This window comes from Sylvia atricapilla, chromosome Z (genome assembly GCF_009819655.1).
Source record: "Sylvia atricapilla isolate bSylAtr1 chromosome Z, bSylAtr1.pri, whole genome shotgun sequence".
In the NCBI taxonomy this organism is placed as follows: domain Eukaryota; kingdom Metazoa; phylum Chordata; class Aves; order Passeriformes; family Sylviidae; genus Sylvia; species Sylvia atricapilla.
Window position 1 is genome coordinate 60,502,171 of NC_089174.1, and position 25,941 is coordinate 60,528,111.

Sequence of the window (25,941 nt, forward strand, 5' to 3'; positions counted from 1 at the left end):
TCATATTCAGATGTTGAACACATTGGATTTTTTTTATTGTAAAGTATTAGAAACTACATTTTTCTAAAAGACTAACTGGCTTTCATTTTCTATTTTAAAATAACATTTCTATATTATTTCCACCTAACATAATAAAAATTATCTGCCACTCAAAAAACACTTTGATGGGAATTGGAAAATGTCAGTTTGAAGGGATTTTATGATTAAAATAAGATTCCAGCAAAGATTAGGATAGAGAATTTTTAAACTTTCTTTACTATGTACATTTAGAGTTACCAAATTGTCTGATTTTACTGTATTTATGAGAAAAAAAGTCAAATGGTGTTATTATCTTAGATATGAAGTTCCAAGATTTTACAAAGTTACCACTGCTGTTTTCCATAAGGGCTTATTTTCCCTTGAATTTAAAAAACAATTAAGATGGCAGATGGTTTATAGTACAAAAGTCTGCATATAACCATAATTTAAATTTTAACTATAAAACATATTCAAACACTTTAATTTTAAAATGTTAACATTTTAACATTTTTAAGGTAAATATTACTTTTGTGGTAATGTCAGCAATGCTGATTTCATTAATATGCTTTGTACAAGCTTTATGGTGACTTGTCATCTTTTTGTCAACTTGCCATCTAGCCCATTTTGTAATTTAGTGAGATGATTACACAACCAATAATAAATGTATGACTATGAAGTGTTAGTGTATCAGATAGTGAAACTAATGTACTTACTACATGACTGAATCTATTTCTTGTGCAACATCTTAAGTAGTGCTGAAATAACTTGATTCTAGTGTAATAAATGCTGAAAATAATATCTAGAGTTTGGGGGTTTTTTTCTTCGTGCTAACTTTATTGAACTCTTGGCAGGTCCAGAAGTTGTAGGTATTATTTAAAAAAAAATACTTAAAAGCTCTGTTTAATGAGCATTATAACCAGCATAAAGATTTTCGGTATTTGAAGAATGCAACAAGCAAGCTGTGAAATCTTTTAAGGTCTCATAGACCTTTGGCATTTAGTTTACAGCAGAAAATTGCCTTATTTCAATGTGCATTGGTATGATTGACTGACTGACATTAGGATTTCTGTTTCAGGTGTGCATTGTTTATTATAATTACACAGGCCTATTCTTGCAAATGTTGTGTTATCTTGTAGGCTGTTTTGTTGCAACTAGGCAGCAGTCTCTTGGTATAGGTGTATCATGTCTATAATTTATACACATACAGTCTCAAATTACTTGTATCACAGAAAATTGCCACTAAATCAGAGTGGAATTCCATGTACAGCAATGAAGAACAAGATCTTTAACACCTAGTGATCCTGGTAAAGTTCAGGTTGTTTTCTCATGTATTTCAAATAGATTATGCTTTGCAGTGTATGGTCTATGGACATTTATGTGTTAGCATCTTCCATTTGACACTGACAGACCCTGTTGCTCAAAGGTAGTTATGTCTCCTCCAGTGTACCCCACATAAACACTTAGTGTTTATTTTGTTCAGTAATTTTGAACATTATTATTTTTCTGACATTCTTCACTCTGCTTTGCAATTGAGTAATTGGATTTCCCTCTGTGACTCAGAAGTGGAAGCCAATATGTCAGAGCAATTTTCTGCTGTGTTTGCAGGCATCTGTTATGGCCCAATGTGATTATATATATTATGGTTCAATGTGTCTCCCTGCCTGTGCCTGCTCAGTGTGCCTCTGACACTCTGTGTACATTTGCTTAGAGAGCTGCCATGCTGGAGAGATGCTGAAATTGCATGGACTACATGGGCTGGCTTGGAGCTACAGGTGCAGAGACATCTTTTAACTTCCAGCATCTTCCCTTATTCTCAGACTCAAGACACTTTTTCTATCTCTTTTTCCAAGTCAATCAGTCAGGGTATGCACATATGCATTTAACAACTTCTAAAAGTTTTCTTGTCACATTCAGGTGAGCTTGTAAGAGACAGTTTTTAAAAAGTAAAATGTTTACCACATGGAGAGCTAATGGCACATTTTATGATCATATTCATATATGTTCCTTATTGTTGCTATCTTTGAAGTATCCCCTGTATATTTTCCCACACCAGAATATTTTGTTTCCTTAAAAACATAATTCTGTAGGTAGGACACAGAGACTCACATACTAAGTGACTGAGTTAGTATGTTTTTCAGCTTGGCCTTCCTCTTTTGCTATTGAATGTACAGAAATTAAGGACATTGGTGACTTAGAAATTATGAAAATGTTAGAATTTAGCTCAAACAGAAATTAGTTGATCTCAAACTTCTTCATCTTCTTAGGAGCTATATGGGCACTTAGGCCACTGAAAGGTAGACAAGTTATTTTTCCTGTAAATATGACACCCTGAAGTAAAAATTTTTGTCCTCATTGGGCTCTTTGTTTTCCAGCTTGCGAATATCAAGTGAATCGTCATTCACATACAGATAGTAACTTCTATCTTCGTAGCATTGGAACTGGACTGAATCTCCTTGGTAATGCATGATGAAAAAGTTATTATCTTCACTCAGCTGTGAAAATACACAAAGTGAAATACACATTATATTTCTAATACCATTCTATAATGTTAAGTGGGACAAAAATTCACCTTTGTTGTTGGTTTGTTATATTTTATGCTTGTTATGCTTTTGTGGCTTTGTCCAGTGACTCATATTTAGCAATTTTAAAATAAATCTTAGGCAACAACTTACCATTTTTTAATAGATTCTGTGATAACTATGAATAAAATAATACCCATCTCCCTCAAAGGACTGAGTAATACTAAAGACTCAGATGCATTCCATTGCTTCACAAAAACACCAGTACGGTTTCCCCAGTGCCATTACGATAACTTAGGTTTTTCATCTGGTTATTTTCTCACCTTAGGCTTACCCTGTCAACTACCACTACGATAAAATGTCAATCTCCAGTTTTTCTTGCCTCTTTTGAAGTAAAATTAGAATGTTACAGTAGAAATTACTCTTAAACAACTAGCCTATTACCTGTGGCTTTTCTGTGTATATCTAGTTTGCAATGCACCTGTTTTTAAAAGATCCATCTCTGGAGCAATAGGCATTGGCTAAAGAGCTCCTCTGTGTGTGTGTGTGTGTGTGTGTATGTATTTGGGCTCAGTAGGCACCTCAGGGTGAGGATGGAGAAATAGTTACAAAAAAACATCATGGCAGAGACAGGAAGAGTATGTGCTGAAATCTGCAGAAACTGGTAAACTTGGGGCACCAAAGGGCTGCTGAAGCTGCCTGTGGTCTCCAGCATTCCTCCAGCCCCTACCACAGGTCATGTAATCCACATCACATCCAAGGGCCCAGCGGCTGCTACATCTGGACAAATATTACATGGCAGTGTATGTGAACACAGGTGCTGAAACCAGGACCCCTGGTTGTGACTGTGCACAGCTGCTTGAAAACCACTAGGTTGTGAGTACAAGCCCCTGATTCTGCCTGTGTGCACTGAGCAAAGGAGTAACAGAATAAAGTGTGAATAGTTATCTGATGCTATTAGTTAGACATTAAGTAATAGAAGGTTGAGATTCATGTATCTCCCAACTCAACATCCTGCCAGGGAGCAGGGAATTTATAGTATCTTTTAGGAAAGATTGAACATATCATAATGAAATTATTTAAACTTTCCTTTTGTTCCATAACTCTGACTAATCTGGTGTATTATCATTGATTAAGCAGACTTCTAGAAGTAAACTGAATGCTTGAGGAAAAACAAGAGCATATTTAAGGGTACCAGCTCACTGCAGATTGCAGCATTGACAATAATCACCTTTTGACAGAAGGAGCAATGTGTCCTTTCAGCCCATAGAACAACAGGAGATGTAAAGAAGATGTCCTGCAGTTATTGCAGAGTACCTCAAGGAAACTTGAGGATACACTTTCTGTTATCAGCAAAGCTATAATAGGAGGCAGCTAGAATATTCTGTCCTGATCAAATCAATGTAACAACAGTGTATCTGCAGCTTCAATCCAAAAAGTCTGTTAAAAAAATACTATTAAGAAAGTTGAAGAAAATTTGTCTTTGGGAAACAAATACCTTCTAAGGATTCAGAATGGTAAAAAAGTAAACATAAAAGGAGTAAGAAAGAATGGTTTTCTTTCTTGGTGAAAGAAAACCAGTAGAAGCAAGGAGAAAGATCCATATGTACAATGCAGAAATTCATGCTAGAGTGTGACAGCTATAGATGAGCTATAGCTGTCACACAGTGGGATTTTGTAAAGCAAATATTAGATGATTGTAAAAGCAGATTAAGATCCAGAAATTTAAAAATACCTGCTGTACCTGCATGAAATGATGAAAAAGTAGATGGAAAACTGTTAGAGGAAAATGACTTGGAGAATGAAATTATGTGACTGGAAGAAGGAAGAAGAACTCCGAATAAAAGCATAATAAAACACAATTAGGACTGGGAGGTGCAGCAGGTCATTAAAGAACAATGTTTTGCAAAAAATCACGGCAGATGTTATTTTCTGTTATGACCTGTAAAGAAGGATAGTGAGGAAACCTGGAGAATGTGGTGGACTACTGCCAGATAAAATTTCTCCTGAGGACAGTTTCTACAGTAGCAGTCAAGATAGTTTGCAAGTTCCAAGAAAAAAGCCACTAATTTTTAGTTACAATCTGATAATTTGTTTTCCATTACATTGAATGAAGAACCAATTAGCTTAGGTTTCACATTTAATGACACAAATAACTCCTAAGCAATAAATAAATATGTGTTGCCTTTTTGAACTAATCCCCAAGAAGAATCAGAGGTTATTGTACTCTTACTTACTGTAATTTAAAAAAGGGATTTTATTGCTATTACAACATAATTAATTTTTAATTAAATTTAATAAAAGATATTTCAATTAATATTGATTGTGAATGGCTTAGTTACAGAAATGAAGGTTTACAAGACTGTATGCAACTCTTCCTGGAATAACAATAGGGTCCACAGAGTCTCACATTTCTGCTAATTCTAGTGGCAGTCTTCAAATAGAAGGAAAATGCCTGTCTTTAAGATTTACAATTCAAAGCTAGCAGATTAAATATCACATTGCAGCCCTGTGCAGCTTTTTCATTATCCATGAGAAGTATTTCTCCATCTCAGTGCACTACTCCCACGCTTTCTCATCCTAAGGACAATGCAGGCATTATTCATCACACTAGAAATTATTTACTGATCGGTACACTCATTTTAGAACATTTATTAAGAATCTCATGATTCAGACTTGCCTACGATTTTGCCTCTTTGCCCAACTGGATGTGGTTCAAGTGCAGGCTTCTGATTTCTCCTCATACAAATTAGTAACTTTTTTTGTTCTATTTCAGGGTATCAGCAAGAAACCATGGTGAGCAGATCACTATCTCTCTTGTTAGGTAATGAATGGGTTCCCAGAAAGAAGTTTTCATTTTAACAATGTTTAAAGACCCAAAGTGATATATAGATCTCTACAGGCAATTGTAGACATCTTTCCATATGTCTCCCAAAACTTGCAGGCATAAAGACGCTAAGTCTCTGTAAACAGTCCCACAGAAATGGTGTGTATTTTATGATTTAAAAAGTGTATTAAATTTGCAGGATTCAATATGACTGTGATAGTTTACAGCATACAAGGGGGGGATTAAAAGTTGAGTTAAAAATTTCCTAAGCTTTATTGCTTTCTCCTTCTGTGTAGAGCCAAGGAATATTAGTGGCAGATAAGTAACTCAGCAGAACTTAAACTGAAGGACCCACTAGATTTTCCATGCCCAGGATGCAGGACATTTTTTCATTAATTATTAGTACAGTAGCTCATACCTTTTGAAAATCATTTCAGATAGATTTCAGTTTACCAGGATTGGTAATTCAATACTTTCTGATTTAGGAGAAAGGTTAGCATTTTAGAAAATTTAGGCCAGGAAATTCAGGTTTTCAGGGTTTCACAATCCCTCTTATGAAGTTCTGAAACTGACTGGGTCTAGGTAGCTCTAATTTTGCCTATTGAAATTGGAAAGATTGTCTTTTCAGCTGAATAATAAACCCACAGGGCTACAATCCTAATAAAAATTATTACTAGTTAAATTTCCTTAGTTTTGCATTTTCTCTAGGTTATAATGTCTATTATCCTGGAGTTTAGGTATCACAAAGAGCAGCTAATTTCCTTTATGTGCCTACTATGTTTTATCGTCTGTCTAGAGAAGAGCCAACAAAACCAAGCTTTAGTCACAGAAACACGTAAAGAAACCACCCAGCTATCTGTATTTCTGTTCACAATGCATTACTACTGATTTATAATCATCTGAAGAAATTCATAAGAAATTCAGTCTGAAAATATGACAGGGTTTTATTACTTCCCAGAAGTTTATGACTGATGGATTCATTAGTTCCTAAAACGTCATAACTTTTGTAATCTAATCCTTCTAGATCTTCTGATATACTCATCCAGATTTTCTCCATCTTGCCTTAGAATTTGTACCAAATAAAATCTGCTTTTTATCTCCCTCCATTTTGTATAAACATAATAATACAGGAAACATATCCACCTTTCACATTTTAATTGAAAGTCAAATATTTTGCCTGGAGATTGAAGAATGTGGTCATAAATACAAGTCAAGGGAAAATTTCTTTCCTTTTTCTGAGAAAAATGCAAAAAATCAGCTGAAAATAAGTAAGCAATTTGTCAATTAATGAGTAACAGGATGAATTTAGCTGCCCTTTCTACACACCTGTATTTGCTTACACAGTCTCACACACAGGTTTTTAGTTTTTTGATCATGATTGTATACCTGTTTAAAGTCAGGATCTTCATGGGTGCATGTTTTCATATTGCATCTCTCCACTGAAGGATAATCTGGCTCTGAACAGGATGCTTTTAAGACCTGTGTTTACAACACATGGATTTGTTAATTTTGTAATTCAATTTGGTAATTTTTTCTTCATATTTTGCTTTTTAAACCCATCAAATATGGCTTTAATTCTAAAGAAAACTCTTTTTTAAAAGAAGTTCATTAATTATTACAGTCAGATAATTTTAAATTAATAAATACATAAATTCTTGAAAAACTTCCATTAATTCCTCCTTTATTATTTGCAATGCAAAATTAATTGGGTTGAAAGCAAATACTCAAGACAGTCCTTCGAAGTGTGTAATGCCCAGGTTCAATTTAGAAATGCAGCCTGGATTGAACCATATTGTACCAGCGCACCAAAACTTTATTCGGGATAAGAAGCCTTCTCCATATGAGAATCCAGGCTGAGATTAAGGAAATTATTTGTATTGTGCTAGAAAAAAAAAGGTCCATGATCTTTCCAAGATTTTTACATATTTGGTAGACAGCAAGTATGTCTTACTTCATCTCCAGATAAGAACTGCTTTCAGTTATGGCAAGAAACAAAATCTGGTATGATGTGGGATTTTAAATTTTACATTGGAAAGTAAAATCCATTAAGACTCAACACTCAGTTCTTATCCTGATTTGGTGGAACACCTTTCAAACAATTGATTTATGAAAAGGCAACCTCTGAACCAGAAAAATTCTTTTAAAATAGTTGCTGTTTCAGGGGCAGAAATGAAAATACCTTTCTGTGAGTAATAGGGTGTAAATATAATTGATATATCTTACAACATATTTCCCTAGAAAAATTCAGGAAATGGATTTTATGGAGGGTAATTTGTGAGTTAAAAACAAATTTAAAGCATCCAAGACTTTTTGAGGAAGCATTTGGTGTTTTACATCATCGTGCATGGCTGACATTGGATGAAGGGTTATTCTTTATCTCAACATACCTGTGTAAACAGAGCTTCTTGGAACTTTGCTCTCTTTTAGATGATAAATTGCAACATAGCATTCTTCCTCAGACAGATTTTAGTGACGGTTATAATCCGTCACTGGGGAAGACTAACCTTCCCTTCTCTTCCTATCAGAAACAAACCTTCACAAGACTGGAGAAGATGGGAATGCTTAGACACCAGATGGTAAATGTTTAAAACAGCATGTTCAGCTGTGTTTTCTTTTCATCACATTCCTTATCTTGTGGTGAGGGTTCATTGGAAGAAAATAATTTCCATCTTAAACTCATCTCTTTCCAAGGCAAGATTCTTGCTTTTTACTCCCCTCTTATTTTCCTGCATGTTTTCTGGCTAAGAAGCTCCTCTTCCTCCACAGAGAATAGACCCATATATCCCTGATGGTCTTCTAGAGGTAGTAGTCAACTACCCAACCCAAAAATTTTTTGCAATAACGTTGTCTGAGCATTTCCCAAGAAAGAATAAAGGGACACACTGGGAAACTATGAAATGTGGAAGGTGGTAAGTAAAGAGAATTCGAAAAGATCTGTGGGGGAAATTATCTTATAGTAAGAGAGAGCACCCACAAGTTATAAAGAAAATAAACAACTTCTTACCTTCAGAGAGAGATGCTTCTTACCCTTGCACAATAGGACAAATTCATTAAGCTTTGATCTCTGTGTGAGGAGCACCAAATTTTTAGAATCTGTTTACACAGACGAGAATACTGTAATAATCAGTTAATAAGATGAAGAAGAGCTGAATATACTCTACGAAGAGAAAAGTTTGTTTATAGGCACAGGAATAGAAATAAATACAATCATTCTTGATACCATTCTCTTTTCTAAAATATTTAAAACCTGTGACTCTGTGAGACTTTAAATTTATATATATATATATAGTTTATTTCTCTATTTTTATTGTCAATGTATGATATATCAGTTATACATTATTACATGTCATATGAACTACAAAGGCATATGTAGTAGTAGATAATGTGTAGTAAACATGTTTGTGGAATACACCTGACTATGTATATGTCAATATGGAAAATGTAGCATTTTTTTCCTTTCTATTTTCTGCGTGGATCTAGATCAAAATCCTTCTACTATCATAATTGTGGATGCACTGGACTAATTTAATTTTTGAGCTAATACTGTTTTTTCAGCGGCAGGAATTAAGACAATATCAATAATAATGAGATATTCTTCAGCCTGATAAACTGACAATGTTTGTTGTTACCTTGTGGTACTTCAAGGCATACCAAAAAAATTAAATCAATTAAGGCACTCTTTGCCAGCTGATACAGCATGCAAGACCATTATCTAGCAAAACCCATTACATTAATGACTACTCAGTGATGCTATACCTATCTGACTGACTTGCAAACTTACTTCAAAAAAATAACACTTGTGTTTTTAGAAGTATCTCAAGTGTACCATTTAAGACAAAAAATATAAAAGAAAGTGGCCGTTGAACTATATGTTTAACACTGCAGCTACTGAACACAAATTTAAATACACTGGATTATTATGCATTAACACTTGCAGTTAAGGAGTTTGTATTTTTTTTACACACTGCCAAAGGCATTTTTAGCCTCTGAAGAGTGTTCAGAATTAGTAGAACATCACTAGCATGAATACAAGTTGTATTCATTCAACTTGACTAATTTTAGCTATTGTTGGCCCTGATTTTAGTTGCCTTAACTTTTCTTGACTGTAATGCTTTTGTATTATTCTTCTGAAGGAATTTTTTCTGAGACAGCTATAGCATGAAAATAGCATTAAAATCTGTGTTTAAAATTAGGAAAACTCTGTAGCCTAAACTGAGTATGCTTTATTCAGTTTACGTGAGTATTCAGATAAATATAGTAGACTGTAGGTCTACAGTTCTGTCATTTTTATTACTTTTTGTGACATCGCCTTAGATTGCCTCAGCTGCAATTGTCCGATTTCAGTTATAGCATTTAAGAGACACATGAACAGGCAAGAGACAGTTTCTTACCTAAGTCAAGAGTGTTCTCTCCTGAAAGTAAGAGTGACAACAAAAGAGGCATGCAGGGGTCCATTGAGTTGAGCAGCGACATTCATCAACATTATTTACATCCTAACTATCCTTGTCTTTCTCCATCTCTAGTGTTTATTGTGACTTGCTTATACATTGTTTAGTCCGAGTAAGTTCAAAGGAGCCCAGCTTTCTCTAGCACCTCTAAAAGATCAGGCAGCCAGAGAAAGGCAAGGAAAGTACGGAACCTTTCGGTGACTTTTTTTCAGTGATACTTCTGCTCTCTGATGGTTTTTGAATTAATTACTGTGTGTCTCTAGTCACTAAAACCTTACCCTAGTCTAAGGGGCAAATTTAAAATTCATGCAAAGAAAATTAAATAACTTCTTGCTTGGGATATCCCTAAAATGCTAAGCTTTGGGATTTGGGAGTGTATCAGTATTTTTATACTGTTCCCTAGAAATCCTCATTTGTCCGTTCTTCAAGGTGCAGTACTGGATCAGATGGATATTTGTTCTCATTGGTTACAGCAACCCCTGATGACTGGAATTAGAGTGCATTCTTTCTTCTACTGTAATACCTGAACTAATTGTATCTTTGATTTTCACAATCATTTCTCAAGTGTACAATATGAAAGTTCCAAAAATGTGCCTCCTCTTTCTTCATATTAATTTCTTTTTGGTTTTCCTCTCCTGCTAAAGTATCTTTGCTAGATAAGACTCATACGTCAGCAATGGAACACCCACACTTTCTAAAAAAAAATATTTGTATGTTCCAGTTTATATACAGTATATTCCCTTACATACATTTGTGTTCTGTCCAAGCCTCTACTGCTAATTTGCAAATTTTGTAACTTTGAAGATTTCTTCTTATGGAACACACAAAGGCTCTTTTAGTTTTAGACCTGTCTGGTAACCTGAGCTAAATGAAGAATCCGATAAAATAGTTACTTCTAACATCAAGTCTATGTGTAAAACAGTACTACCTTCTTTTCCTACTCTCAAATGAATGCTTGAAACCAGACCCTAAGAAAGAGATGATACCTTTTTTCCCCACAAGAGGCTTATCAGTAACTGCTGCTTCATTCCTTGTGAACACGCTTAACCACGCAATATCTAAAATAGAAAGTATTTAACGAATATGTGGAATTAGAGAGCTACATTCCTCAGCTTTAAAAAGAATACAAACAATTTAAAGAATTGTTTTGAACCATAATCTGAGTGTGTCATAGCAACAGATACCAGATTTATTTTCTTGAGGTTATCTGAATTCATTCAACCCTGGAAGGCTGTACATTTAGACTTACAAACAGGTACACTGAAGTCTGAACACTGGGCCTAAAAAGTGTATTGATTGCTGAATTATCTTTTGCAACAGAGAATGCACATGAGAAACAAGAGGTTGGTGACCAGCTGTAAAACCTAGTATGCTATTAAAGAGGAGCCTGCAGTGCTTTGGCAGTGAGAGTGAGTACTCTAAAGCGTATAGGATTGGAAGGCAATACATAACAGTAGCAGATGGTTTCTGGCTTTTCAAACATCAGCCTGAATCACACAGCTAGTCAGCTGGTGAAAAACATCACCTACTTCAGATAAAAATGTCACAAACATCCCGGTTACAACTAATATTATAATATTATGTTGCTTTAACTGCATCATGAATATATGTCTGTAGTGCTTGTGTGCACAGTAATATTACACATTAATTTTTTTTATTTGTATTAATTTTTTTTGTTTGTCTGTTTGTTTGTTTGTTTGTCTGCTAGGAATATCACTATCTTCTATATCAGGCTTGCCAAACTTTGTATCTGTTCACAAACTGCTTCTATTGTATACCTATAAAGGTTTTGGTTCTGTTCATAAATTAACAATAATAATTGCCTGAGTGACTTCAAAATTTAATAGTGTTATCAAGGAAAAGATACTGAAAAAGATGTAAAACACACTTAAGTACCTTATAAATGTAGCTGTTGTTATTCTCAATTTAATAGAATGAAAGTTTTAGTAATTTGATTGCTGACTTAAAGATTGCAACTTTTTCCTCCATTTTGGTTAAAAATACATTTTATTGAGGTTCTTTCCCCTGCTTTCACATCCCTGGAAATCGTACCATCCTAGAATAATTGCATCTTTCTAGAATAATTGTATTTGATATTATTTAACTCTTCTCTACCAATATTATATCCTCTAACAAGTCTTTGCATGATGATAGTTATGATAACATCTTTGTTGTCAAATACAGAAGCCAATTTTGAGACAAAAGAGTTCAATGAAAAATAAAATAACACCACGAATTCCAAAATATCCTCCATTTTGCATTTATTCTTGCATTTTGCATTTGTTCTTGAGAATGACCTTTCCTTTCTCTCTTTTTAGAGCTAAGTGTCTAGAGTTCCCACTAAGTCAAATGAGCGTGAACAATATAACCTTATCATTAAAATATATCTACTATAAATCAGGATAGAAGTTTTCTTGTATCATTATTAATATTCATACAGATCCAATAGATTGTTATGTCTACAGAGATCAGTATCATAGAATCATTTAGGTTGGAAAAGACCCTTATGATCATTGAAGACAGCCATAATCTGACACTGCCAAGTACACCATGCCCCTAATCAACACATCCAAACACCCATATCCCTACAGGTGTGGAGATACAAACACTTTCCCGGGCAGGCTGTTCCAAAGCTTGGCAGCATTTGCAATAGAGAATTTTTTCTTAATATTTAATCTAAAGCTCTCCTGGCACAACGCAAGGCCATTTCCTCTCATACTGACTGCCTCTTGTTACCCAGGAGGATAGATTGACCCCCACGTGGACACACCCTCCTGTCAGGCAGCTGTAGAGAGTGATAAGTTCCCTCCTGAGCCTCTTTTCCTTCAATCTAAACACCCCCAGCTACCTCAGCTGCTCCTCATAGGACTCGTGCTCTAAACCTTCCCCAGCTCAATTGTCCTTCTCTGGACTCACACCAGCACTTCAATGTCTTTCTTGTACTGAGGGGCCTAGGGACACATGACATATTTGAAAGTGTCCTCAGTACTACTCATACAGTTGGTGAGTTTTGGTACATAAATAACACTACCTTCATGGGATTGTGAATCCTTGGTAGATATTTCATGATGACCATCTTCATCTATGTCAAAATGCACTGTTTTCGAATCTTCAGTTAGTATATAACATTTCACTGTTTTTCGCAGGCTAAGCACTAATAAAAAATGAGTTATAATTATTTTACTATCAAGAGAGAAATTCCATTAGAAAAATATCAAGTGCATTTTTTAAAACAATCTTTACTTCATAATCTATGTATATTTGAACTATGAGCAGTATAGCAAACGTGTACTAAAAGTTACCCAGTGGGCTTTATCAGCTGTCCTGAGGGCTTGATGTTGGTGTGAGGGAGGAAAATATTTATTGCTTAGAAGGTTATGTCAGTGAGCAGAAAAAATGTATCTCAGCCTTTCAGAGAGATAACATGGGAAAACTTTAGTTTGACAAAATAGCTTCCAAACTGAGAGCCTGAGGAATAGTACAAGAAAGAGGGATGGTGGACAGCATGCAGATAGCTGTGTTGAAAAAGATTAAAGACTAATGGGGACAGGATGAATCTGAATTGGGAGAGTGGGTCCACATTTGCTGTTGGCTGGTGAATGAGTAGACTTAGAGTAGCCAGTGGAGTTCTGTGGGAAGCTTGAGCTGAAGCAGGTTGTTCACAGAAGTCTTTGAGTGGAGAGACATGAAAAATAATGTTTATAGACTAGTTTCCTGTATTTCATAGGTAAGTAGTTGCCTGTTTCCCAATTTTGCATTTTGAATATTGGATCTGGGTATAAACAGGACTTTTAGGTTAGAGTTCTTATGGCTACCTAAAATAGCAGCATTTAGTTTAGAGATCAGACATCTCGTACTGAAAATAAAACAAAAAACCCACGTCTTTCTGGATAAAAAGAAGAGAAATTGTTCCCTTTTATTCCTGTGCAACTGTGTTGCTCTGGATGTCAGAAGGATGTGTGTCCAGACACTTGGATGTGAGACACCTCCAGAATAATACTATGAGGCACAATTATGATTATGTTCAGCTGAATATTGTTTTAGTGGGCGAGGTTTGATACTTTTGAATGCAGTTAAGACATTCCTGAGATCACACAGACCTCCAGGGTATACTGCAAGATAAAAAATTCTGTCTTTGCCAGAATAACTAGACAAGCAAAACAACAGGATACACAGAATGCATCAGAAGTGACATAATGTTTTAGGAATGCTTGACTTCAGTGAAAACTTTATTACTTATTCTATGAGAGACCTTCTCTGAAACATTTGTATTTAGGCAAATATTTTGCATTGTTTCCAAGAAGCTTTCTTTCCACCCTGTTTAGGCTGAGAAGAAACTTTGCACACACAGTGAAAGAGAAGAATGATGCACATTCTGACAGCCCGAGTCACACCCTCCAGAATTGGCAGGTTCTGTGTTGGACCTTTGATTACATGCATAGCTCATTTATGGTTGGACAAAAGTTTTCCCTTCAAAGGCAGCTGGCAGTCAGGCTTCCAGAAAAAAAAAAAAAAAAGATGGGTTGTTCTAAAAAGCAACAGGACAAAAACTAGAATAGTAATACAGAAAGCCTTTTAAAAATTTTATATTGAACTAGCTGTAGTGTAAGAATTCTACTTATAACTAGAATTACAAGAACAGTGTACAGTACAAGAACTAGTACAGTGCCCAAACTGAAATAGTTGGCAGATCCACTTACATTATTAATTCTTTTCCAGGGAGGTACATTTGTACATTAGGAATTACTGGTCTGAACATGGTGGTGTGAGAAAAAAAATGTTAGTATTTAAGGAGTATTTCTGTTCTGGTTATTTTAAAGTTAGCTTTTGGGGTCTATTTTTCAACAAATATTTTTATTTTTGACAGAATTATAGAAAAGCTGTTTCACATGCTGAATTTGGTTGGATTTTGCCTTGGATTGGAATATTCTTTTCAAGATTACAATCATACCTGTCACTCAGGTAAGAGTTACCTGGCTTTCCAGGAGATGTTCTCATATTCGTAAGCAGAAATTGCTTCTCCACCTTGGACTGCCTTCCATGGACAGGTATTTGATACGGCTTTATACGGCCTGAGCGAAGCAGCATTGCAGAGGCACTGAAGGAATACTGATGACAATAATCTCAGTTGACTTACTTTTCAAGTCCTAAAGTAGGAGTTAGAATTTGTCACAAGACTTTGTGTTTCCCTTGAGAAACAAGTTTTCAAATACAGTTTTGATAAATGACAGATAATGCAAGTAGATAAACTCAATAAATGTTTGACTGTAATGCGTGACCCAAGCCTTTGTCTTACAAAGCAAAACCAATGGGTTTCCAGTAATGGTAAATCAGTTAACTATCTAAACTTCCAATAACATGCACACTAACATGCATAATACCTGTTAAGCTGTGTTAAAGGAATATGTATTGAAAGACTTTCCCTTAGATAAGATATAAGCAGTGTTTGTGGCTTCAGTTTTTGTTTGTCATAGGAAGATAGCTACACTATGCTAACTGAATTGGAAAATCACATTAATTTTGTGAATTCAGTCTAAGATACTTGTCAAAGTTTCCATAAGTGATTGAAAATGATGCTACCTTCAAAACAGTAAAATCTGACTCGCAGAGGTATATGTAGGTATATTGCAATCTTAAACCAAGTTTCAGGAAATCTTGCCTTAGAAATGAGGACTGGAATTTGGAAATTTGAGGAATATATTATAATTGTTACAGAATATCAGTTAGGTCAAGTACCTGAAGGAGAGGTTGATGTCTAAGAATGTTAACTACTTTGATGGTGAAACCAGTCAGGCATCTACTAAGGTATCCTGAAGCTGCAAGTTAAATTACTGCATTGCAAAAAGCTAAGGACCTTACTTTGGTTTAAAGAAAGGAAAACTTAAATTCTGAAGTCGACATGCTCTCCTGAAGTCACTTGTTTATGACAAGTGTTTACGGGAAGTGCAGACTAAAGAGAGCAATGCACTTCAATTCTGTCCGGTGTCCTGGTGAATGAAACAAGTGAAGAGGGGTACAATTTTAGCCCCATGTGGCTTTGCACAGAATATCTAAATATCTGTCAGACCAGAGAGATCATGGCCCTGACACAAGTGTAATGGCTTGTAAATTGACCTAAGAAAGGGTAGGGCAGTTTTTTTTTCTGGTTTGGTTCACTTCCCTGATGCAAAGCTTCATATTAATTTTTTACATGAAATGAAAGACTTTTGGTCCTGGCAATTCTCTTGTTACTAGACTAAAGGGGATAACTAAGGCTCTTATTCACTCTCTTCAGCTTTAGTTGCAACAACGTTCAGTTAGATCACTGAAAAGCGAAACACTATGGGATTGCTCTTCCTTGTTAATTGGGCTCATATCATGAGTGATAACTTGCAGTCAGAGGTAAAAAGAAAAAGAGGTAGAAAGAGTCTTCCTCATCTTGCTGAAACTGCTCTATCACTGAACATTCATTCATGAGCAAATGAAAATCCTCTTTATATTTTTCCACGAGGAACCTGGACTCTGGAAACTTCCACCTGAATTGGGCTCTGTGATGTGTGTGGACAGTAATACCACCTTGTGGATCAAGAGAGAGGCAAGTCTCTAGGTGTTCATTAATGAAGGATGAAGACTTTGCTAGGTCTATGAGGCTCAGAACCAGACAATCACTTACTCAAATTTTCTACTGAAAACAAGTGTAATTCTAGTTTGGTTGCTTGTGATAAGAAGTTCTACAGATCCAAATTCTGGATTTTGATCTGTGTTCAAGTCTTGCACCTGCATTACTTACACCCACAATGGTAAGAAAAGGAGAATGTTCACAAGACAGGATTCTGAAGGATTCCTGAAGAAGGCAGGCCATCTCAAAGACATTTTCGGAAATATATCTAGGATGTGGATAAATTCTTAAGCAACTTTCTATGATGAATGATGGACAGGTAACCTTGAGTTATGAAGGACTGCAATGAAGTTTAATTATTTTGTCTTGTTTAAACAAATAGAAAATAGGACAGTCTATGGTAGACTGCTGCTCTCCAGAAGCCAGTTAATTGTTCCCCAGAACAACTAAAGCTCCGTACAATAAATAAAGCAACCTTTCACACCTTGAATTGCCTCATATATTGAGACTGAGTGACATATAAATACTCCCATTTCAATAAACCTTTCCTGTCATTACATATTCTTACATACATGTCACCTCTGCCCTCATTTTTAGTCATAGTTTTTTATGCTGTATATATCTCCCTATGTTGATTTCTTTATTTTAATGTCTTTCATACCTATTCTTTCAGTTCTTTTCACTCTTCTGTAAGGTATACATTGAAGAGGACTAGGAAGATTTGTATATTGTTCTTGGCTGCAAACCTGTCAACCACTGTTTTGGAAACTAGGATCTGATGTTTCATTTTGCATCTAAACTAAGTATAAGAGAATTAAAGCTCTTTAAACTGTTGGGACTAGGAGCAGTCTAACTACTCCTAATAAACTGATGAGTATGTTCGTGGCCAATGACAACAAGATCACACTAAAAGCAGAGGAAATCTGATTTTTTTCCAACTACATAGATTATATGAATTCATCGATATGAAAACAGCAAAGAAAATCTGTTATACAGTCTCTTTGCTCCTGTTGTGATCTTGTTTGTTCTTAGCCATCATTCTTCTTCCTAACCCCAAGACACATATGACCATGAAATTAAATGAAATCAAATTCAGTACATGAAAGCAACATTTAGAATTTTGGAGTTCATTCATACAGTGATATGTCCCAAATATTATTTCATACTGTGTTGATAAATTCATAAGAAGATATGTCTAAGATCTTTACAGGGTCAGAACTGCTTTAGTTGAGTGTACTGGGTCACAACTGTCAGTCCTGCTAGCAAAGATAGTAATTCCTCCAAGTTTATTCCAATTTAATAGTGGATTGAAAAGAATTTTTGGCATCCTATAGCTAAGAAAAATGAGGTTATAGTCTCTTTCAAATCACACTTTACAAAATCTATCATCTAAACTAGATGCAGGAATACACAAAAAATGCACATAAACTAGATGAAGAGATTTCTTAAGAAAATTTTAAAGTGAACTGAAAAAAATCTCTATTTCATAGAATCACAACAAACAGTCTGATAATATAATCTTAAATTATTTAACCCTGCTGTAATCTATCATTCTTGCTTACCTTATTTTGTGTGGTTTGTCTCTCCCAGGATACTTCTACTGAACAGAATGAAAGAAGCAGCTCTGTTACAGCCAATTTATTGCCTGAAAAGAGGGCAGGAAGCCAAACCTCTGAATAAAACAAAAGGCTGACGTGGACTTAATCTTCTAGATCTCTACATACTCATATTTATCAACATTCCAATGGTTCTAACTTTTACTGGAATTACAAGAGGATTTAAAATTGTAGGAACAAACTTTTAAATATCTGCTTCTGTAAGATGCCACAGAAGCTTTTCTGCCTAGAACTGCATGCAAATTTTAAGTCACTAATTTTGTGTATTCTATTCCTATATTTTATGTCACTAATATTGTATTTGTTATCTGTCATTCTTCCAGGGCTGAGTCACATGCAGATACTGCGTTTATACCAATATAGGCATATTAAAAGTAGGAATGTAGCCTCTGTTTCAGAGAGCTCCGGACAAACTTACTGCTTAAACATTTACCCAGCTATCAAATAGGCTTTGTCTGCATTGCATCAATGGGAATACTTGGACTGCCTGTGACATGAGTGGACTGGTAAAAACGGATGTGATACATTGTTTTGCCCATGAAGCCCTGGTAATATGTAGGTTATATAGCTCCCTATTCATATTATTTAACTTTTAAAAAATTAGTTAGGTTTGCATTTTATAGGAGTTAATTGCACTTACAATTTACCTCACTGCAATTATAAAAATCCCCTAAAAGCAATTACATTGACTTTTTTTGCCATAGTTTCTTAAAATCAAGGAGCTACTGCCTTTATCTAGAGATTGTTCACTGTGTAAAGAAAGTTCTGCATTTTACCTGTGTTTGGTTTAGGAAATATAATTTTCTAGTTTTCTAAGGTCTCACCAGACACTGGTAATGTATCAAGTCAACAGAAAGACTTCATTAAAACATGTATTTAGTGACAAAGCAATGTGATACTTTGAAATCTCAAGTCTTTGTCTATTACCCAAACAGTCTGCAAAATGTGGGGAAGTTTCTAAATGGCATGCTGTAAGGTTGTCCTTTCGGTACACAATTGTCATAATTTTGTGTGAGATAGAGTTAATGTTCATGCTGGTATATGGTATAATGCTGTGGTTTAGATTTAGCGTGAGAATAATATTGATAACACACTGATGGGTAAAGTGTTAAGCATTAAGACAAGGACTTTTCTGTTAAGCATTAAGACAAAGCTTTTTCTCACATCACACCACCAGTGAGGAGGCTGGCATACATGAGTAGCTGGGAGAAGACAGAGGTGATTCCTCACAGTGTCTGACTGAAGGGATATTCCATACTATATGGAGCCAAAGCTCAGTAATATCAGCTAAAGCTAAAGCTGGCTGAGGGCTGCTGCATGGAAACTGGCTGTGTATCAGCTAGCAGGTGGCTAGCATCTGCATTGTGCATTACTTGTTTTGTATATTCTAATTTTTTAACAATAGTAAGTTTTGTTTTCCCTCCTGTGTCTGGCCTATTAAGATGTCTTTATCTCAATGGGTGAATTTTATGGGTTTTTTTCCCCTGATTCTCTTACCGATCCTGGGGTGGGGACAGAGAAGCAAGCAAGTGGTTTGTATGGTGTTTAGCTGCCTTCTGGGTTAAACCACAACAGTCCCTTTCGGCACCCAAACCATGGGGTGTGAAGGGTTAAGATAACCACTGTTCTGACATGTTAAAACAAATTTGTTATAAGCAATTAGTTGCATTGTTTTAATAATTGCTGGTAACAGTGTTGATTTATTTGATCCCAATGTTGTTGTGTGTTCTAGTAGTTGCATTATGTAACACCTTATTTGCTGTGAGTGTTCCCCTTTGTGATTTTTCAGCTCTGGGTTAAGATTGCAATGTTGTTGTGCTTTGTAACATGGAGTTTTGATATCATAAGATTCCTGTTGACAGGACTGAGGCAGCATGTGCTCCCAGCATCACAGCTGCACAGAGTGACACCTAACTATTCCTCCAAGGGCCCATCCCTGAGAATGACACCTCCACCATCCTTCACTTCTCCTCCAGGTGAGTTACAACAGCTCTTGGAAACCATCCTCAGGGTGTCCAGACCAGCACCTTTGCATTGCTATGATGCATTAATGTGTCTCAGGTCTCATGTAAGTTTACACAACTAAGTAAGAACATCACCCAGAGATCTACCCTAAGGCTGGATAGTTATGAGTGGCCTGGAGTGTGTGAGGGGATGGGCAAATTCCTGGGACAGTGGCAACATGTGTCTTTTTGGAGTGCAGCTACAGCTACAGATCTCAGCCTCTCCAGTGGAGAAACTGCTTGAGAAGAATTCAGGCAGCAGTGAAGCTCACACATCCACACACATTACAGGCTAGCTCAGCAGAGAGGCAGAAGGCTCCCAGCCCCAGATTAATTCCAGCAGGTGTTTATTCCATGTTCTGATGGTGGAATCTGGAGGCCAAAAGAGAGCAATCGTGTGGTTTCTTTCAGTTATATGGTGTCTCAGGTTCTTGGATGGTACAGCGGGAGAAGGGCAGGGGGCAAGTGACCATAGGGAAGACAAAAACTGGACACCAGGCCCCATAGCCATTGGGGAAAACAGGTAAAGGGGATACCATCGGGAAGTGATGGACTTGCAAAATCCAGAGAGAAGATTGCACAATGTTTGCAAGGAACCATGGTGGAGAAGCTTTTGTTACACCTGAGAAGGGTATATCTTTGCTTTTCCAGTGCAAGGCAGCTGGAAATCCTTTTAAGGGCACAAGACACTCCACAGGCACCTTCCAGAAGAAGTTTGGAACTTCACTTCACTTTTGGAACTTCCAGGTGAAGTTTTGGAATTTCACCTCTGAAAATGTGTGGAATCCAGAAAAATTTATTAAAATATTTGGAAAAGATTAGCTGACAAATTACTGACAAAACACAAGTTACTGCAATGTACTGGGGCCTGGTCTGGGCTGACTGAGCTCTGTTCAACAGAACTCAGTGCTTGCTGCAGGGAGGGAAAATCTCTGAGACTGAAAGCAAAGTGACAGAGTCCATGGCTGAACCAGAGAACCAGCCTGTGCCAGTATTACCTGTCCTTGTATGCAAGGAGAAACACTGGAAGCCAAAGTGGACACATTTAGTAAGGTATGAAGGAGCTGCCTCTAAGAGAGATCAGGTAGCACACTACTCCAAAACACGGCTATCACAAAAAGAAGACAAGGAAGATAGGTAGCTCAGTAGGCCTAGGACATGTTGGGCCATTGAGGAAGAGATGCAACATACAAATGGGTTTGTGAATGAGGGATCCACTCATTCCTTCATGGGCATTATCCCATACCATGCACCATATCTCCGGCCCTGAAGGTATACTAGGACAGAAGAAGCCTGAACCCATGGGCTAATTTTACTCAATGGACATTTTAGAGGGGTGACCCATAGACTAAGGGAATGATATCTGTGTGTACATATGAAAAGAGAGGGGAGGATGCATTGGGAAGATTGGAACCTGGGCATGACATAAATAATACAGAATAAAAGGTGGATATTGCTCTGGTTTTACTGGGGACAGAGATAATTTTTGCCCTAGCTGGTATAGAACTGAGTGATGGATTGAGGATAAGAATAATGTTGATTACACACGGATGTTTTAGCTTTTACTAAATGGTGTTTACACTAACTCAAGGAACTTTCAGGTCCTCCCACTGCTACACCAGTGAGCAATTTGGGGCACAAGAAGCTGGAGGAGACACAGGGGGAGGATGGTGGTGGAAGGTGAGCCCGCAGCTGGTTAGCTACCTTCCAGATTAAACCATAACAAGGACAAAGGCAATGAAAAATGTATTACGTGGGAAAAGCATTTTAATTTGTTTTAATACAGTTGTTCAGCTGCTATATTGAGTCAGGAATTGATGCTGCTGCTGCAGCTGCATTTTTTTAGTAAGGTGCAGATGGATACAGACTGTAAAACATAGACTGCATATTCACATGAGCCATGCCTGCACGCTGCACATGTACCTGGGCCAGGAAGTAAAATTCCAGGTTTAAATATGCCATACCTATAGCCATAGCACAGAACAACCTCTTATTTTAAAGGAGCAACTGTAAGGACATCATAATGTGCTATATCAACACTACTTTTGAGGAGCTAAATACAATATACACCATCAGCCACACACCACACAAAAAAGCTAATTGTAATTGATACAATCTCGGTAAATTAAGCCATAGAAATATTGAGGATGCAACTACATTACAGCTGAACTTCCACCTCAACCTTTACAATTTATTTTCAACTTTATTGTTTTATTGGTTTCATCGGCAATAACAGCACCACCAGCAGAAAAACCCAAAGATGACTTTGTGATGAAAAATATCAAGTTACCATGTTAGAGGTGAAAGAAAGGAGGATACTTATCTGGACAACCCTGCACACTTTTCTTCTAGGTTCGTCACTAGGAAACATTTTCCATTCTCTGTCTCTTTCCAACACTGCCTGCCTGACTGCTGCTTCCTGGCACCTATGTCTCCCTTTCCCTTTCTGAGTCTCACACTCTTTCTTTGCTTGCTTGCTTGCTTTTCTTCTCCAAGCTTCACCATGATAGTTAATGTATTTCATTGGTCATGGACCCCTCTTCATAACTGTATCCCCATGGTTACAACAGTAAGTTCAGTCCATTACAGGATAGGTTTTTGAAATTCTCTTCTACTTCAAATTAATATATAATACTAAATTAGCTTGAAAGGTGACAACCTCTAGAGAGAAAAACATCAATGAAATTACTAACAAAAAACTTCATGTGTAACTATTGGCATGGAAACAACGAAGAAAAACAGCTGCCTAGGACTTGTTTTGGGTTTTTTTTGGTTTTAGATATTCATCTGCAAAAAGTAAATATTTGCAGAAAAGAGAAGAAGGAAAGGTTTCCTGGTACCACATGCTACAGCATGAATCATTTCGAGCATACAATAAATACTAGCAATTTTATCAGCCATTTAATTTGCCAACAATTTACGGGAGATCTAATTCAAAATCTCTCAAGCTGGAAAAAGACTGGAACACAGCCAATGGACTGTACCACACAAAAAGATCATATACTTGTAATTTGGACTCCAGCATACAGTCAGATTTACACCGGGGGAAAGGTTGTTTACAAGTAGTAATAGCGTGAAGAAAGCCTTTTCTAAACATTTTCAATGAAAGTGATGGAAAACATTAAAACAGATTGTGCAAGGTAGGAATTTCAGATTTTTGAGATTTCAGCTCAAAAAAACTTGCTCTAGTTTTGGGTACAGAGTTTCTATTCTAAAGTTCAGAATATATATTAACATTTGTATGAGAATTTCTTGTTTTTTCTTCACACTGAGGCCTTTCTTCCCAAAGGCATAAAAAACCAACCCAAATATATTTAGCAGTAATATATATTCTAACTGGCAGAAACTGACATGGTAATCTATCAATGCATTTTTTTCTTGGAAACTCTTGGGGTTTTTTTAATATTCTAAGAACATTATAACATGAGCATTTAACTTCCAACTTTATCTTCCTTCACATCCTGTTAACATGGCATGCCAAAGACATATATAGGACTAAACAGGGCCCACTGTAGCCTATCTATTACTTCCAGTACTTCCAAACTGTCATTAAATAATTCTGTTCTATGTGCAATGAAGACCTCTACTACTGAAAAGAGTGGGGAGTTATTTAAACTTTCATGTGTTTCTGTTTACAACAGAAGACTTATGACATAGTAATCTCTATGGTGACCACTGCTGAAAAATCTACAGTTTTTAAAAGTTTGTTTTTAAAAACATATACACAAAAGTGAAGAGTCGTACATATAAATGAAAACTATATCTGCTTCAATGCTAAATCACTATTTTTTAACATTTCTCTAAGCCTAGGGTTCTTACCTAGGGTTCTTACCCTAGACTTAGAGAAAAGTTACTGTAAATATTTTTTACTCATTAAGGGTTATATGATTTTTGGTGTTTCTCGGCATAAGAGAAGGATGATGCCTCTTGAAGTTGCGATGGCAAAAGATGTCTTCCCTTCATTTGCTGGGGGGACACAGGACCACGAAAGGCATTCAGCAAAAGGGTTCCACTGGACAGCAATATATTGAAGCCATACAGGGAGTGGTGGAGGTCACTTGTTGTTTCCAGTCTGGAGAAGAGGAGACTGAGGAGGCACCTCACTGCAGTTACAACTTCCTCATAAGAGGAGGATGAGGGACAGGCATTGGTCTCTTCGCTGTGATAGGACCAGTTACAGGACCCAAGGGAATGGCCTGAAGTTATGTCAGGGGAGATTTAGGCCAGATATAAGGAAAAGATTCTTCACCCAAAGGGTGGTTGGGCATTGGAGAAGGCTCCTCGAGGTGGCCACTGCACCAGTCTGACAGAGCTCGTGAAGCACTTGGGCAATGCTCTCAGGCATATGGAGTGTCTCTTGGGATGTCGTGAGCAGAGACAGGAGTTGCAGTGAATGATTCTTGTGAGTCCCTTCCAACTCAGGATGGTCTATAATTGTAACACCCTGGGGTGCTATAAGCCATGTACATTAACTGCAAATAGAGGAAAATATAGAGGCTGCCAGGATATCTTCTTGGACTACAGTAGTTTGTCTTTATTGCATGCAAACATTTTGTGGAGCCTCCAACCTTGAAGGTACTCAAACTCCAACTAAATGGGGTCCTGAGCAAGGTGTTCTGTTTGCCTCCACTTAGGGCATGGAGGCATGGTGGCAACAGAAAAACAGAGATCTGTTTCAACCTCAATTATACTGTGATTCTGTGAAATCAATATTATGAAAATATGGGGTTTGTATTGATTAATTAATTACTCCAGCTTTTCTGTATCTCCTGTTTTGAAACAATTGTATTTTCTCTTTTTTAATGTAAAATAAAACCAGATATATAGATGAGATGTGGCTGAATGAGACTAAAGACTGTTACATTTTAACCAAATCTTGCTGATAGATTCCTGTAACTTTTGTGACAACACTTCAGAACAAGAGTCAATGTATGTAAAAATAATAGTTTTAATTTATACTTTTCAAATATTGTCCAGTCTTTCCACTGTTCCTCATCAATGGACTGGTATAGCAGCATATAAAAGTTGTCTTGAAGTGTGCTCTTTGTCCAAGTGTATCTTTGTGTAAGGCGACTACGTATTGCCACAGATTCCTTTCTTTCACGCCATCCACCAGGAAAAGTGACATACAACACATACTGTAGAATTGTTGATATCATGAACATATTTGGAGGAGTTCTCTTTTCCCCTTCAGAAGCAGACATTCATATCTGTGTGACTACAGTTTTAGCCCTTGCCCATGATTTGTCTTCTGAGATACTGTATAACACAGTCTTTACAGCTAATGATTATAAATGAACTGAATGGACAGTGAATGGAACAAATGTTTTAGTCATCTAAACATTGACTCTCTGTGCATTTAAATCTCTGCACCTATTTGTTCTCAAGATCTCTCTTTCCTATGAAAATTATATCTTTGTATTTTGCTCCACTCTCAAGCATTGGGAAAGGAAATAATTGTCATTTCTATAATACCACAAAAATGAAGCGGGAAAAAAAAAAAAAAGCTTCAGGTCTGCAATTAGATACGATAAAGTGTAATTGCAAAATCTTTCATGTAAATAAATATTAGGTCAGTATGAAGCAATTTCTGTTGCCTTTCCGGTGTTGCACAATTACAGAGAGCAGAGTAAAAATTAACAGTGTTAGTGTTGGAGATTACTTAATTCCTGCTTCAAATTTTCTAAGGGACTGAGGCATATATAATTGTGTTGTCCATCTGTCCTCTCTGGCCACTTTTTAATCTTCTGGATAATTTTGACTAAGTTTGGCAAGGGTGTTGAAGGAGGAAGCCTAGTTGAAAAAAAGACACACTTTTTCAAGTTCTGTGAACATCAGCAGTTTAACAGTAGACAGACTGACAAACATTGCTAAATTAAATACTGCAGCCTGGTCTCATCAGTTATCCTTCC

The 25,941-nt window shown here is 36.5% G+C and overlaps 1 protein-coding gene and 1 long non-coding RNA gene across 5 annotated transcripts; one reads left to right on the top strand and one right to left on the bottom strand.

The window, feature by feature from the left end:
* Positions 1-544: 544 nt before the first annotated feature.
* LOC136374571 (uncharacterized) lies at positions 545-18,110 on the bottom strand. Of its 4 annotated transcripts, XM_066339970.1 has the most exons (8): positions 17,973-18,110; positions 14,786-14,959; positions 12,844-12,966; positions 10,799-10,870; positions 9,756-9,776; positions 8,369-8,457; positions 6,751-6,843; positions 545-2,510 (listed from the first exon to the last, which is right to left on the bottom strand). In XM_066339970.1, exons 2-8 carry the CDS (start codon positions 14,898-14,900, stop codon positions 2,322-2,324), a joined length of 702 nt encoding a protein of 233 aa, XP_066196067.1. In that variant the 5' UTR covers positions 14,901-14,959; positions 17,973-18,110; the 3' UTR covers positions 545-2,321. The 4 variants fall into 4 exon arrangements, with proteins under 4 accessions (XP_066196067.1, XP_066196070.1, XP_066196068.1 ...); XM_066339973.1 differs by lacking the exon at positions 12,844-12,966; XM_066339971.1 differs by lacking the exon at positions 9,756-9,776.
* Positions 12,547-25,514, top strand: LOC136374573 (uncharacterized). Its single transcript, XR_010745924.1, has 6 exons — positions 12,547-12,815; positions 14,680-14,774; positions 16,303-16,386; positions 18,001-18,581; positions 19,889-20,002; positions 20,681-25,514. It is a non-coding gene; the product is annotated as an uncharacterized lncRNA (long non-coding RNA).
* The last annotated feature ends 427 nt before the right edge of the window (positions 25,515-25,941 follow it).